The sequence below is a fragment of the Pleurodeles waltl genome, chromosome 4_2 (genome assembly GCF_031143425.1).
Source record: "Pleurodeles waltl isolate 20211129_DDA chromosome 4_2, aPleWal1.hap1.20221129, whole genome shotgun sequence".
In the NCBI taxonomy this organism is placed as follows: Eukaryota; Metazoa; Chordata; class Amphibia; order Caudata; family Salamandridae; genus Pleurodeles; species Pleurodeles waltl.
This window is the reverse complement of record NC_090443.1, coordinates 906,116,610-906,133,410: the sequence shown is the minus strand read 5'-3', so window position 1 is coordinate 906,133,410 and position 16,801 is coordinate 906,116,610. Positions and strand designations below refer to the sequence as shown.

At 40.2% G+C, this 16,801-nt stretch overlaps 1 protein-coding gene across 7 annotated transcripts in view; it reads left to right on the top strand.

The window, feature by feature from the left end:
• The window catches only part of ELAVL4 (ELAV like RNA binding protein 4), a 153,371-nt gene that overhangs the window by 40,122 nt on the left and 96,448 nt on the right, over positions 1-16,801 (top strand). For all 7 annotated transcript variants that reach the window (XM_069232693.1, XM_069232697.1, XM_069232696.1 and 4 more), the window contains exon 2: positions 16,518-16,758. In XM_069232693.1, the coding sequence (XP_069088794.1) occupies positions 16,518-16,758 (241 nt within the window). The remainder of the gene's footprint in view (positions 1-16,517; positions 16,759-16,801) is intronic.

Genomic DNA, 16,801 nt, shown 5'->3' with positions numbered 1-16,801 from the left:
AAGACAAAGTTTATGGTTGGGGGAGAAACTTGGCAGCCTCAGTCTTTGGCGACCTCAGTGATAGGCTTCTAAGAAGAACTTTGAATCCCTGCACTTATTTTTTTTATATTAAGTTTTTATTTATTTATGATCCACAGTCCAGTCCTTTGACCCTATGAGAAGGCAAGAACGGTCTTTTAGATTGCGGGAATCAAGCAGTTACATTCAATAGATTAAAGTGATAGTCATAACATGGAGAAAATGACCTAGACGACCTGCAAGTATTTTTGTGAGGAAATTAACTTTTAGACACCAATGATTGCTAAATATTTTAGAATGATTGATTTGTGAGGCACCATAATTATCACTTGAGCATCTGTTCTATCCAATGGGTATGGTCAGCTTTATGCGAAAAGTATGTTGATGAGAATCCGGTATGTCCATAAGGGGGTTGGATGCTTGAACAAATATGTCAATAAAGCAAGTTCTTCAACTATGGTGATACAGTTTAACAAATTGAGTCAGAACATCTTCCCACTTTGACAACAGATGTTTTGACAGAATGGACTGTTTTAGAGAAGATGGCCGCTAAATGTCAGCAAGACGTATACCACAGTTTTAGTTTTAGATGTCTGCAGCTTTTTTGTCTGATCCAAATTAAACAGAGATTGCAATTTGCGCTCAAAGATCTGGTAGGGCCTCTGGCCAAGATGGTATTCCCTCGGATTTGTACAAATCAGACCTATCTGTGTGGACCCGATATATAAACAGGGTATCAAACACTGCCATGGCATCTCGATCCTATCCGCTCTCGTGGAAGATGGCGATTATTGTCCCCGTTCATAAAAAAGGAGACAAGAGCTCCCCCTGGAATTATAGGCCTATTAGTCTATTAGACAACTTGCAGAAAATCTTTTCGTACCAGTTGCTAACTAGATTAAAACAATGGATAATGAAAAATCAGGTCTTATGCCACCTCCAGGCAGGATTTAGGGACAAGATCAGCACTATCGATCAGATCTTCCGATTTACCACCATCAAGTGGAAAAAAGGCCACTTATTTGTGGCCTTTGTTGATTTGAAGTCTGCATTTGACCCGGTCCCGCATGCCAAGCTCTGGGAGGTCCTTAGCACCACCGGTGTTCCGGGTTCCATGATTAATATTATCAAGGATCTTTATTCTGATAATTGTGCTAAAGTCCGCTGGGGTGCTATTGGCGATCTGACCCCTGCTTTTCCAACTGCACGGGGCGTGAGGCAAGGCTGTGTCTTGGCGCCCACCTTATTCCTCTTGTTTATTAATGCCTGTTTGCCATATCTCTTAGACTGTCAAAGTGATGCCCCTAGCCTGGGCGGGCAGAAGATTCCCTGTCTTCTGTTTGCAGATGATACCCTATTGTTATCACGTACTGCTATGGGCCTTTCTAGGCTGCTCTCCAGATTTCTGTAATTTTGTACTGACCATGGGTTATCAATTAATTCAGCAAAAACAAAATACATGGTTTTTGGAGATATTAGGAAAAAAATGAAGAGGCCTGTATGCTTAGATGATGTCCCCTTGGAAAGGGTGGGTACCTTTGATTATCTAGGTATTAAAGTGGAAGATTCACATCTTTGGCATGCCCAGCGCCATAAATCTTTATTATGTCTGAAGCAGAGGGCGGGTGGAATTGTCAGATTTGCCTCTAGTTCCCCGAAATTTGCAATATCTCCTGCACTGGAAATATACAAAGCTCAAGCTAGGGGGGCCGCCTTATATGGAGCTGAACTTTGGGGCCATTGTAATTTGGCAAATCTGGCTAGGGCGGAAAATCAGTTTCTAAAAATGATGCTAAAGGTTCCATCGAGTACCCCATCCTTGCCCATTCACCTGGATCTAAATCTTTTCTCAATCTCACAGAATGCTGCCCTAAGGCCCCTGCTGTTTTGGATTCGATTGTGGACAACAGATGCCCTAACCCCTTTTCGGTGTGGCCTTCTCAATGTGGTGGGCCGCGATTCTAGTATTAAATCTAAATGGTGCGTTTTTGTTGAACAATCCTTTTCTCGACTTGGCTTAGGTTCCTATTGGCATGATCCTACTTCTATTCCTAAAAATGCTGCACAGCTGTTAAAGGATGCTTATTGGCATAATGTTCAGGTTGGAAAATTTGCTAGTTCTATTCCATTGTCTATGTCCGACAATTTTTTACTTGTTAAATGTCATTACGAATTTTAGCCCTTTTTGGATGCAAAGTTATCTCCATTTGCTCGTGCCCTCTTTATTAGATTTAGGATTGGGTCTCTCCCTCTGTGCTGCCTTACGTATAAATGGTCCAGTTCAACTAACAGATCTAAAGGTTGCCCGATGGGTTGTAAAAGTGAAGAAACTGTTTCACACGTTTTCTTCCACTGTCAAGCATATCATAAACAAAGAGCACTTTGGCTCATCCCGCTTTGCAAACAATTAGGGGTTAGATCCTGTCTCCACGCTGAGAGAATTTTAAAATGCGACCCGTCCGTCCAGATAGCTCTACCAGTGGCAAGATTTCTCGAGTCTATCTGGCGGTTGAGATTAGCAAGTTTAAGGGACAAAATTGTGTAGTTATTGTTTAGTTTTATCTATGTATATTTACTCAACTTGGATGTATGATTGTAGTTTTTGTTGCATAGGACATAGACCTTGGTTTGGTTCACTATGGATTATTTATAGACCTATGGAACTGATCTCCTATTTTATGTCGTGAGAATTTTAAAACGAAAATCATCCACCCAGACAGGTTTTTTTTACTGGGGAAAAAAGGGGACATTTTTTGTATTATTCTGACATCTGAGATCAGCAATTTTAAGGAGCAAGAGTGGGGAATTAACTTTTTAGACTTATCTATTTATATTTATCAAATTGGATGTGTGATTACTCTACAGTATACAGATATTGGTGTATTATATTTTTAACCAGTGCTGATTCATGGAACTATTCTCATTATTGAGTACTGCTTTTCATTATATTAAGTGATGTTTATCTGACTGCTTATTTCTTGTTTGTTTTTTAAAATTTGTCTTGTCCCTTTTAACTGTGCTTTTACCTTATTTTTTTTAGTACCCCCCTGCTTTTAGAAGTCCTCTTTCTCTTTGTTGTGTATTGTACTTTAATGGTTTGTTTTTACTTACCGAAATAAAGTTAAATGATGATGATGAGAAGTATCACTGCCTTAAAGAAATCTGACGAGTTGTCGATTAGTTTTTAACAAGTTAGTACACATGTTTATATTTCCCTAGAAAAACAAATTCTAGGTTCCAAAAGACAGCAACTCATGAGCTCTGGGCACTGGTTCGGTATTGGCAGTACTGTACTCTAGACAGTGACCTCCTGATATAGCAGTTAGTACCATATCAGTCACTAGGCTGAAGCTAAATTTAGCTGTTTGTGTATTCTAGGTGAAGATCGGTGAACACACTGACCATTTCTAGCATCTTCATCTTTGACCAGGAAAATAGTTTACAGAATCCAACAGTTACATAGTGAGTGAATCCAAGAGTGACAGAGCATGTGTGTGCTACCCCAACTATTCGTAGTGACTAGCTAGCAGTCATTCAGAATAACCTGAGCATAGAGACAGGTTCTGATTGGTCAAAATTGTGACCAGGGAGAAAATGAGCTTGTCGTTCTACTTGACTACTCTTAAACAAATCAAACACTGTTCCTGTGTTTAAACCACGCTGGGGCAGTCTGCAGACAGTGCATAGAGGAATTAGGCGGTAAGGAATTAAGGTACGACATTGCTTGAATTTCGTGCTAAAATGGGAGGTTTTTACCTGTTTCATGGGAGAAGGACACTGCTGAGGTTCCAGCCTTGTAGCCTGGGCTAATTTACGCAATGGCATTCTACATTCAACCACCTTTCCCCCTCGCCCAGTGGTGTAGAATAAAAAACATAAACTTGTTTATTTGATGTAGTGCTCATACGGTCATTTTGCAGTTTCTAAGCACAGTAAATGACAGATGTTACTGTTAACCAATTTAATGGTACTTAATTTACAGACCCCGGAAGGATGGAATGGTGAATCTGCCTTCAAACTCTTGATCTTCTGATCACTGAAGTTGTCTGCAACAAGCTGCATTTCACTGAGGCATCATGCCCATTTGCTGAACCCCTTCTTGGGATTATAGTACTGACAGAGATTGGCGAAATAATGATCAGATTTAGACCATCTGGTCTAAATGTGGGTGATGTTTGATGGAGTCACCAAACGTTCTCCCTTAGACACGTTAGGGTGTGTGATTTCCACTCCTACTCACTCCCTTTGTCTCAGGATCCTGCTGGCACCTTTTTAGTATGCCTGGGAATGTCACGTCTAGATGGTAAAACAACCTACAAGGGATTTTTAGCATCTAGGTGGGTCGAGAGGAGTTGCATAGTGTTGTATACATTTGTAGTAAGCACATGCTCTCGGAGGCTTCTTGGTGCTAGGGCAAATTTAATGGAACCCCTCCTCTACATTTCTCATCAAAGTGGGGTTCTAGTCAGAAACAAGATGTCTCTTCATTCACCTTTGTTGTCTGAGCTGGAAACGTACTTGCCACACCCCATTTCACAAAGTAATGTGTGCACACTGACAAGCTGTACTTTCCCTCTCTTGCATTTGTGATGGAGAGGGGAATTAGTAACCATACTACCCAATAATCTTATGGGTACCTTTCTTCAGTCCCAGGCCTCGAAGTGCCAGTAGAACCAAGACACAAAATAAGAAGCCGGATTAGCGATGCCAGCGCACCTCTCAGAGTGTGCTGGTTCAGTCCACAGCAAAGTCCAGCAAAACATCACCTTTCTGCTAACCTGTTTTCGGCCTTCCCAAATTAAAAACATAAATAAATAATAAGTTCTCACTAGTACTTCAGATTTGCTAGTTTCACACCTTAGTTCGTGTATGGTGTCATGTTGACTTAGCTACCCTCCTTTCTCAGGGGAGAGATTAAGCCCCAAAAAACTTAAAAGTGGCTGGACAAAGAGCATAATGCGCACCTTGGGAATTTTTGTATGATGGGGCACATCACAGGGACAGACATCTGGTAGCTTCACATGTTCTGGAGTGGGTCTGCACCAATAATTATTTCCATCAGTGGAAGCCTCCAGCTTTACTGCACTGATGTCTTCTGGAACTTTGTAACAAAGAAAGTTATGGGAAAAGCTGTCCTTAAATGCACATTTTTGTGCTCAGTAGATATGGTCTCCTTCACAAAGTACCAAAACACTAGGAGTCATCCTGGAACAAACAAAGACCCAGTTTAAACATCGTTTAATTGTTCTCAACAGGTGAATAAACCCGAATATTTACTTGTGATCAGTAAAATGCAAAATGGATCATAAACAATTATTGCTAAATCTTTGTTGGAGGGTTGGAAACAAATACAAAGGATTTCTCTCATGTGTGTAAATGCTTACCAGTATCCTAGCGTTGTAGAATTCCTGCCATCCTATGTATGATAGCCCTAGCCTTGATGGCACCCTCTGTTTTCATTCCTCATTTTTCTTCATTCTCAAATTCTTGAACTGGATTCCTCATAGATGCCTATGTGATTTAAAAGGCATTTCTGTCATGGAGGTGTTTCTCAGAAGCATTCCCCATAAATATATTTCCTCATGTATGTTTTCTTAATTACACCAGCATCCCTGTGACTTACCTGGGCTCAGATGCAGTAAAGATCATTTTGGAAGATCATATCCAGTGGAGATAACCTGGATCTGTCTTATCCAGCTTATCCTCACTGGATCTCATCTAATGTGCATTGTGGTTAATAAGGACATAACATATGTAAGGTGCAAAATATTTAAGATCTGCATTTGACGTTCTGAGGCATCTACTCACAAACCAAAGATACTTGCATAAATTTAAAAGGGTATGAAATGTATATCTACCCGATAACCGAATTGACAGACCAGATGAGAAGTGTAAATCAGCAACCGCTGTGAACGCTCATGCGTAGGAGGTGTTAATCACCATGCTGATTTAAACCTCTGTTTGTATCACGTGTTCTCTCAGCTAAGCTTATCCCGCTGTTAGTTTACTGCTGCTAGGCATCTGGACCGCTCAAGATACTTGCACTGGGCTCATGTATGTGCGAATGTTGCTGTGCTGCAAATTCTTCCCTTACTGCTTCTCAGTTACACCGCACCTAGACACGCTTTCCTTTTATTGCCCCGTTTCACCTGTTAAAAACCTTATTTAAAGCAGCTGGATCATAGATTTTGATATTTGTTTTGTGAAAACCTAGCGCTGACGAGGAGAGTTGCTGCTCTTTGTGGTGGGACTGAGGTGCTTTAAAAAGAACAGCTGGCGAGATTGCAACTAGCAAAGAAGGAATAGCAAAGAGACGAGAAGCAATTCACAACGAATAAATTTTTCTGTATGATTTGGCAGACTGGTAAATTCTTTTATCGACTGAAGATGGTAACTATCTTGAATAAGTAAGTTGGAAGTAGGTGTCCCAACCCGCTCAAAACTGTTTTAAGGCCAAACTGGTCAGTTGTTTAAAGGAAAATTATGTAGGAAATAGTAAGAAAAAAATATGTCCAGTCAGTAAAGTGTACAGCAACCACTTAGCTTTGATAGGTCGAAACACGTTTAGTAGGACATCTATTTTTATCTGGTCAGATGGAGCGAAGATGTTTCAGAAATGTAAGTACAAGCTGGTGACCCATGTGCTTTGTGTGCAGATCAAGGGCTGAGAACCTGGCCTCTCATTCTTCTGAGATTGGTAAATAGAATTTCTTATAGGTTGGTAAAAATAGCACCTACTTACAGCACTACAACAAAGCAAGAAAATAAATGAAATAGAAAGCGCAATATAAAACACAATTATTTCATGACCCAGGCCCAATTTTGCAGATATAATGCAAGTCTTAAATTTTTGTATGTATGGAATAGCACATAAGAAAGTGTTTGATTAAAGATCATGTATCAGGACCACCTGGAATCAAGGCCTGTTGATACCTTAGAATTGCTGTCCAGTGAGCTTGTATTTTGTTTATATTTTGAAATGTGAGAATGCATGTTTCCTAGTCTTGCTCTGCTTTATTCCTTCTCCTTGAAGGTAGTGTAAGAAGCATTTGAATATTTGGAGACTCGCAGGTCATGTCTATTTTGAGGGCCTAAGATTTTCCAAGTAAATGATATGCAGTAAAACATATGCATGATATTGAAATCGTATCAGCGATGTCCTAGTTACAGAAGAAGAGCTGCATCAGATTACATGTGTTGATAATAATTGAGGAGAAGAGACAAAATTGGTACTAACAGAAGAGTACCTGAGAAGGCAGCACAAAAGAGAGAACGGACACACTGGAAAATCTACAAGAATGGGGACATTGGTTTTCAAACAATCAAATGGCAGCTTTGGCATGATTGATCCTTAGACCTGTCTTTGTACAATCTTTCCAAGCTTAAATCTTCTGAGGTTGACACGAAAGAGATGTTAAACTATTCAGGGATGCCCAGATTATGTTTTATGTGGGTCCTGAGAAAGATATTACTGTTATGGCTTTCTGTTGACTGACATTTCCCAGGGTCTTTCATATGCACCTTTTCAAAAGATATTGGCTGGAGACATGAGCACCCTGGTTGGATATTGTTGATGGTTGCTTCCACCAACACTTCAATTCTTGTGCAAACTGTTTTCCAGATTTTCATTGAGGATTATTTTTGGTTTGAGGCTTCGAATCATGGACTTCTGTTTTCTCTTGACATCACTTGCAGCTGGTGGGATAAAACAGCAACTTGATATCATCTAGATGTGCTTGTAACTGGCATTAGGGAGAGAGTCTGCCTGACTGCTGCAAGTGACGATTAATGCTTATGGTGGCAGTATTCAAACATGTAGCCTCCTCGAAAGTCAAAGAAAGTAGGATTCCCCAACAATTTCTGTATAATACTTAAATTCAGCTATTACTGGTCTTCAGACAATTTGTGAACTGACTGAACCGGAGTCAGGCAGCTCTGGAAAGGCATCAGACCTCTTCCTGGCATGTATCACGATAGTCAGCACGCCGGCCCAGAAGATGTGCTCAGTTGATCCTAAATGGATGCCCTTGTATTAGATAAGAGCTTGTCCTTAATAAATGAATAAGCTACAAGATTGCCTCAACGGTCTGCCAGGACTAGTGGTCAGAAAGCTTTTGTCCTTTCTGCATAGTGATACCGGAAGTAACTCGAACATGTATGTAGCCCGTAGAAGAAACGACCTAGCTCTTCCACAGTGAGGAACTCTGAAAAGACTCCAGTTTGTCGTCACAATTCTCAGCATTATTGTATACAATATGGGGATAGGTATGTTTAGTCCTCTAAGTGCACAAGTCAGGAATTCATCCTTACCCTCCGTCGAGGCACCAGTCTAAGAAAGAAAGGGGGAGACAATTCCAGTGGTAGTTATGAGCTAAGTTTGTAAAGTTCAGGTTACTGGTGCTGCGAAGTGACACTCTTAATCTGTGCAGGCGAATCAGAGGTCACCCTAGGTGTTTTATGACATCCCCTTTTTTACGCAGCTGTTAATCTAGAGACAGCTTTTGGCCTTGTTGTAAAACTTGCAGACCATAGGGAAATCGAAAAAAAACAGTGCTTATAAGGGAACCCACTGTTAACACATGATAGCAGTCCGAGTGTAGAAGGGTGCTGTACCAAGATTAATTTAAAAAAAGGGGGGAGAAGCGGGAGGCACAACAGAAGATGGAATTTATATGGGGTCATCCCAGAATAACAGCAATATTAGTTAGCATTTCATGTCTCTTCTAAGATGTTTTCTTAGCTTTGGAATTACTTCAGACCATATTTAATGTTGATGTAGGTGCTAGACATATAAACTGTGCATTGTAATGTGGGAGTTATGCAGAGTGTAAAAATCTGTAGCTTTAAGGCTCTTTGAACATACAGTTTGAACATGCACGCTAGCTTTTCTGTTTTAGACAGGAGACACCAGCATTTTAAGGTAAACGTGAAGTTATTTGAACTTTATCCCTCCTAAGCCAGTGCAGGTTAATGGGGCAAATTAAAGAAAAGCAACAATTACGGTGAATTGGGTATCTTTGTCCTGCAGTAGGTGCCCTCTCAGGTGACCATTCACCTCTGTAGTGTGTTTTATTGTACATGAACTAGAGAACTTATTTTTGAGACACCTGATTAATACACCAGGAAAATGGTTTAAAGATTTATACAAATGAAATAATGTTTACTTTTGCGAAAGTTATGAAATTATCACTTTAATCTCTGCCTTATAGTAATGATTTTTAAGCCTCAAAATGTATTGTCCTCTACCAAAATTAATCCATTGATGATCAAAACAGGGATCATTTTTAAGGACCCCTGATATAGTCATCAAATCGGCAGAGCTTTCTCTTGAAAAGAGAGCTTGGCAGATAGAACACTCAGTCACAATCATGATGCGTGACGGATATCCCATTGCACGTTATAAGTGCAATATAGCCTGTGGCATCTGTAATAAGGCAGATGGGCTATCTGTCACTTTTTGACCGAGTGTCCCGACCGCAAAACACTAAATAAGACCATCTATGTTTTATTGAAAAAGAGATCAATTAATGATGTTTTTCATGTGGAAGATCCAATTCGAGTAGGGGTTAATGAGAGGATCCTTCCCTGGCATAGTCTGATTAGGATCATCTAATTGCACTTGTTAAAAGATGTAGTAATTGACTTGTGAGTAGCATTGGTCTTACCTGTTTGAGGACCGCTTACAATGAACCATCACTCTTGTTAGTTGTAAATCTAGTTTGAATTAAGAAGTTGGACTTTGGTCGTGCTTGTCTGTCACCAGTTAGTGGTGCCTATTTAGTCATACCAGTTGAGTTTTTGTTTTTTTCCCCTAACATACATTGAAGACGCTCTTCAGAAAACCAAAGGAGTTCAAATATGATAATTTAGTTCCACAATATTCACATAGATCACCCCCAGAAGTTCCCTAGATGAAAGAGAGTGGTCCGTTTGGGCGAGAGAACATTATTTTGAAAAATGTAACATTTATTTCTTCCCATATATTTATTATGCATGCTTCTGATTTCTGATATGGTGGTACCTTAATTAAAGCATTTAAACCGAGCCGCAGTGCAAAGGGCGTGTATGATTTGATTGATTTGATTATCAGATAGACTAAAGTGTTTTAAATAATTGTAGCTGGTTTATGTTTCACTCCTAGGGCCATGTTTCTTAACATGTTCTTACGCAGACCGCTGGGGTTTCACAACTCAATATACCAGATTATGAGATAGCGGTAAGATCATCCTCGTGGCAGGGATATCTTATGCCATCTAACTGATAGAAGGGACCTTTCACCAAGTGACATTTCATATGGCCCTTAACCTTTATGAAACAATTTTTCCCCCAGAGAAGTGTCTTTGTTCAAATATTTTCAGACAGCTCTATGACAAAGCATACTAAATGTATATAACTTGAGCCATTGTGCCAGAGTGGAGTAAAGATCATTAAATCTATGTCAGTATTTGCACCTGTGACAGCTTTTTGATACATGCCTTAACAACTCCTTGATCTTGCACTACTTATTGAACATTTCTATAGGAAAGGTAACGACAGTCAAGCTACACTTTAAGGCCCTTCCTTACTACAGCTTTGTATGTAGCTCACATGACGCATCCCTACTCAAAGGAGTGTCCTTATCTATGTGGCGAGAATTGCCTACATTCTGGACTTTAAGGGAGACATTTGATGAAAAAATCCCTTCCTTACTCCTTTTAGGAGCTCTGAATTTTTCAAATTCAGGAATAAAATGACTTGGATTATGTTTTCTTAGATTTTCGAGCTGGACTGTACAATCCCCCACGCTCCGGTACCACTTCCGGTCAAATGGAACATAAGTTTGAAGAATATCCCTTGATCAGTTATAGCGTCTCATTGCTGTCCCCTTTGTCCTGTGCTAAAGGATGGGATGATGCATACCTACGTGTACCTCTTTCCATTTAAGGAATATAGGATTTTAGTTGCCTGGTGGAAAAGTTCTGCACTTTTTAGCACCCCTCCTCCTGTTTCTGCCCCAAAGTAATTCTTCTGCACAAAGGTAGAGTTACCAATTCGGACCACGCTGCCACAGAAGGTAGGACTTCTCTGACACCATGGGCTACTCGCCTGACTGGGACATTATTCACCTGGGTTGCAATTGCTGTCAACAAAATTTGCCCCGAAGGGCCTTCTCATGCCTCTCTGTGTCCAGGAAAGACAGTTGGAGAGAGGCATGGGCTTCTGCATCCTCTGCGCCTGCCAGTGGTATAGTTCTGGGCAAACAGGCATACAGAGAGAGAGGAAGAGACATGCATATTTACTTATAGGCATTTTAATTGCATTCAATACAAGCACATATAGCAGCACAGAGAAAGTCACCTTTTCCTCTTAGTATTTTTATAACCTTTCCTCCCTTTTACACACATTATAAACATCATTGCGTCTCCTCATTAGCTTTGGCCTCTTTTGACCCATTTAGATTGTGTTTTCTCTTTTTTGTGCATATGTGAGGACTGTGATTCTCAGTGAACGGAGCTCGCGGGTTCCATGTAGCGACTGCGTGCCTTCTACTTTGTGATAGAATTTGGTTTCACTTAGACATATCAGATCAGATGAATGTGAAATAAATAAATGGATCAAGCGGATCTTCAAACATAACAGAAGAAGAAGCCTAACATGCTGCTCCAAGTGAGTCATTGGCAATCTATATGAGCGGGAATTCCTGGCAGAAGTGCGAGCTGAGACATCTTTAGCGTGCATAATGGATGTCACCATCTTCTCTGGTTCTTGGAAGTGTTGCTGATCTTTGATTTTCTCTTGATACCCCTTAGGCAAAAAACATCATACTGGGTGCAGGAGGTGTCAGTCAAGCCACTACCATCAATAATTAAAGTATGAATGGTTTACACTGTGTTATCACTGTTAGTGGTTTTGTGATTAATCTTGTTTATTGACAAACCTTCCACGAGATTCATCCTTATGTCACAAGATGAGCATGAGTTTTGGGGGATTTGCCTTAGGAAAAATACTGTCCTTTTTCTTTCGCCTTTTTCCTTAAGGGGAATTCATATGAATTTGTTCTGTTGCATTCCACTTCTTTATCTATAGAGAACAGCTGTGGTAACCTCGCAGCAGCTTAGAAATTAATTGCAGCTGTACTTAAAAACAGAGTATGGAATAATGTTCTCTCTATGTACTGATCTGGCAATCTACCCATTTATTTATTTCATTGTTTTGTAAAGTGGTGATATGTGGCATTCTAACACTTGAAAGTTATTAGTTGTCGGCCCATCCTAATCCCTCATGTTGAGTGAGATAGAGAAAGCTAAGGAATGGTTTTGGAAATTCTTTAGCAAAGATTAAGGGGTCACAAGTAGAGTTTGAAGAGGTGCTGAATCCCGTTTTAAACTGGATGTATTATCCATGGTGCTCTCATTAAGCACAGCCAGTGCTTCCTTGAAAAATGTCCTCTTCCCATGCTCTTTACAATGTTGGCAGACTGTGTTGGTTTATCATATTTTGGGTCAAATTAGGGGGCCAGTACTCTGGGTTACATTAAGTGATTAGATTGACACTTCTTAAAGCCAGGGGTTTAGTCTAGTGCTGTCTGGTGAAGATAGTTTTGTTCCTACCTCCCAAACGCTTTGACCTAGGCACAAACTGCTTTGATTGTTTTAATTTTTTTGGTCACTAGCATACTTTTGTCAGAGTGTGATCATACATCTGTGTTCAGACAAAACTTGGCTGAAAGGATAAAAATTCTCTGGCGCTTCTGAATTTACTGATTTCGGGCTTTGCATAGATCATGGCGCACTGTTCCAGCCTGGACCGTGACAATGTTCTTGTAGCCTTATTGATACATTAAGCCCTCCCCCATCTCTGTGAAGGTGAGAGCCCCTTTCAGCATCCTGTTTGGAAGAACCTTGTTATTGTTGAGATTTGGTGAGCAGAAGAAAGGGTTTGTTGAGATGATACTCAAAGGTTTTTGACTTATCTGTAAAGGGCGGTGGTATCACCCAGTTCCTCCGGATATGTGAGAGGCAAGTTGTTCTCAATGAGGCCCAAAATATAAGTGCCTGTCTATCTATTTATTTTAAAAATGTATAGCGCACACAAATAATTATATCAAGTTTTCAGTATGTAGGCGTTAAATAAATTCCGCCCTTACTTAGACACCTTAGTACCTACTTTCCTATGTATTTCTGTGCTCATCTAACTTTCCATCTATCTATCTTTCCATCTCTTAGTCCCACCTTCATTTCGCACGTCCTGCCTTCTTACATGAGTCATTGTTTGAAGGTCTAAGCTTCTCTCATCAATGTCATGACTACATCCTGCTATTCTCATGGGGCTAGATTAATAGCTGAGTGAGTCAGAATTTCCCGGTACGCAGAACACATGGCTTGTTCCTACTGCTGTTCAGTGCGTAACTGGTGATCTGTTATTAGAACAGTCAGCTTCCCTTCTTCATTCAGATCAATATTCGTGGAATACCGACATCCAGGGATATTTTTGGAGAGCAGACGTTTGTTGATTGTTTTTGCACTGCAGATAAACAGACTACCTATGGTGAATTTCTTCTTCCTTGCTTAAGATGGGAGCATTTAATGACATGGAAAAACACTGATACGCTCTAGAGCTGCAATGTGCAAAACGGTTTGTTTAATTTTGAACGGGCATGTGCAATCTCATAGCAGTGAAGTCAATATATGTATGACCTGGCATTGTCAGAAGGTAGTCCTCCGCACTAACCCTCAGCGCTCAAAATAAAAGCAGGTAACAAGACAGTTAGCTTCAAATTTGTGAGGAAGAAGCAAACATCGAGATTCTGAAAATGTTCCTAATTTTGGCGGGGAGAAAGTCATACTGGCAAAAAGATGGCCTATGAACTAGCACTTAAAACCTTGAATTCACCTGACATTTCCCTGCAGAAGTCGACTTCCGACGTTCAGCCCCATAACTTGATGTGCAGCCCCTTAGACATCTGTATTTGGTGGCAGACAGTCATATTAAAGTGTTTGGAACAGAGACCCAAAAGGGGGGTGGGTGGCAATTATTGAGTTAATCTGAACCTCTGGAATGCTATCAGAGCAATTACCAGTTGGCTTGAGTAACTCAAGCATTTCATTTTTTTATTTAATTTAGCTCCCTACGTGATCGAATTTTGGCCATCCATGAGTCTCGAGCTTGCTGTAGTGTTGTAACCAGGCCATGTATCATCATTCAGGCCAACATTGCTAAATGTGTCTGGATTGCTTTTCTTCCTGGTCAGAGGAGAAGTGGTCAAGCAGTTTTAGCCAGACTTAGCATTTTGGGGCAGAGGAACTTTGGCATATATTGTAGATCTAATTTATGTCAGTCTTGTAAAGAAAACATAGTGCAAACCTCGTGTTGGTTGTATGTCAAGATATTGACCATAAATATATTGTGGTACAAAAATATAGATGTCTAAGCATCTAAAATAGCGGCTTCCTAGACACATAATGTTTGTAGTCGACAAAGTACAACAACGTCGACTACAAAAATTTGGACAGGAAAAATATAGCCAGTATAAAAATTTCTACTGAAAAAACATCTAATAGGAAAATGAAGTGTTTCACAAAATAGCATTAAACTTAATCAAACTAATATATATGTGTATATTATAAAATATACAGTTCATAAACAGCAAAAGTGTAATGAAAAATATACTTCTAAATAATACTGTCTTAATATACAGAGCAAAGAGTGCATATAGAATTAGTCCTGTTTGGTCTTCCTTGGGAGAATGTGGTAGTTAACATTCTTTGAGAGCAGCTCCATTCAAGGCCCCTACAAAAGTCTTTCATTGACAAAGGAAACAACTAGTATGGTACATTCCTCAAGTTTCTGGGCATAATTCACATAATCCGACTGCTGTAGTTCTGTTGCAGGCTTTTGTGACTTGGCCTCAAAATAACCAAAATGGGAATTAGTACAAATAAAACAAGCATTTGCAATGCAACGGGTCTCGCATTTCGCCGAGTTAGAGCTATTAGCAGTTGTGAACTCCCAACCGGACTTTTCTTGCCTCATTAAATGGAAAAAAAACAAGCGCGATCGAGCAGTGAAAAAAGAGAAAAAGTAATCCACAAACCGGACGTAAAACAGTGAGCCTCGTATGTTTTCAGTACTTGGTCGCTGCGCTCGAGGAGGGCTAACCACTGGAAAAGGCATGACGTGTGCTTGCTTTCCATTAATAAAAGCAAGCAGATTTTAAAGGGCAAGCCCACATACCAATGAAAGACACTGACATGACATGGGGGGCTCTGAGCTCTTTTCTAACTACTACAGCGTCTCCAAGCGATATGCATATGCAAGTGCATTGAACGCAGGTTCGACCCTAAAAAGGACTGTTCCCTCTTTGCACTTTTGCTAATATGGAGCTGGATGTATGAGGACTGATTAACAAAGTTACGTAAGAGTAGGTAAAATTAACTCGTTAACAAGTTACGTGAAATTCCGAAAATGAAGCCACTACGCCACGTCATATAATGACGTGCCCTTGGTGGCAGAATTTTACAGCAAGCACGCAAGAGTAATGCAAAAGGCCAGAACGTGAGCGGCTGTTGCTTGTGCCACATGCATTTTTCATGCTTCAGACGGGTAAAAAGACACAATGCTTTTTGCTAACTGCCTAGACATGTACATTTATTTCATTTTGCTGTCGTGATTACACGTTGTACTTTCAGCTTTACTTATTCACAAAGAGATGCATACACCTAGACTTAGCAATGCAGTAAATATGCTAGCTCCTCCTCAGCAGTATCAACTATGTGATATTTAAGTCCACCACTTACCGCACAAACCTATTCTAATAACTTCTTTTAAAATGCTCCTCCTTGACTGTACACCTTAAATTTGCTAATGCAGTCTGCTCAGTAAAGAGGTTGTGCTCCTAGCTTCCACAGCCAGCCAAGTATTACCAAAGACTTTCATAACCTTTGCTGCTTTCTTGCTTTGCCATTCTATGTGCAGCCTCAAGCTTCCATCCATAGGGGCTAAGAGGGGGAGGGTGGAGGATGCTAATAGTGAAAATACAGGTATTGTGTGCTCTGCAGTAAGTTGCAAGATGAATAGGTTCACCCAGCGCACATGTGAGTGCCTAACAGTTCCCATTTGCTGTAATAAAAATAATGATTTAAATTACGCCTAATTTCCCTCCATTGTATTTGAATTTTAATTTTGCAGCATTCAAGCGCAACCACAGATTACAAAAAAAAATTCTGTGCTGAAGCAAGAAATTAACCTTAAATTAACAAAATGATAGTGCTTTTACCTCTGCATCTACTGTTTTGTTCACAGTGTGACAGATTTACATGACCCACTTTAGAAAAAAATAAGAGGAATTTAGTGTGTTTTCATTGAAGGCTGAAAGGCGGACTGAGATTGCCTGCGGATGCTATGCTTGGTTTCCAAGTCAGTCATTCATTAGAGTCTTAAATGACATAAAATCACACGTGAAATAGTCTTTTTTTCAACGTTTCTCGTACATCTATATCATTATTATATTTATTTTTTAGATAATTAGCACCATGGAACCTCAGGTGTCAAATGGCCCTACGTCTAATACGAGCAATGGACCCTCCAGCAACAGTAGAAACTGCCCTTCGCCAATGCAAACGGGGGCTGCCACGGATGACAGCAAAACCAACCTCATAGTCAACTATTTACCACAGAATATGACCCAGGAGGAGTTCAGGAGCCTGTTTGGGAGCATTGGTGAAATAGAATCCTGCAAACTTGTACGAGACAAAATTACAGGTATGCCCTTCTCTTGTGTATTCATCTCTGGCCTACTCGGCAC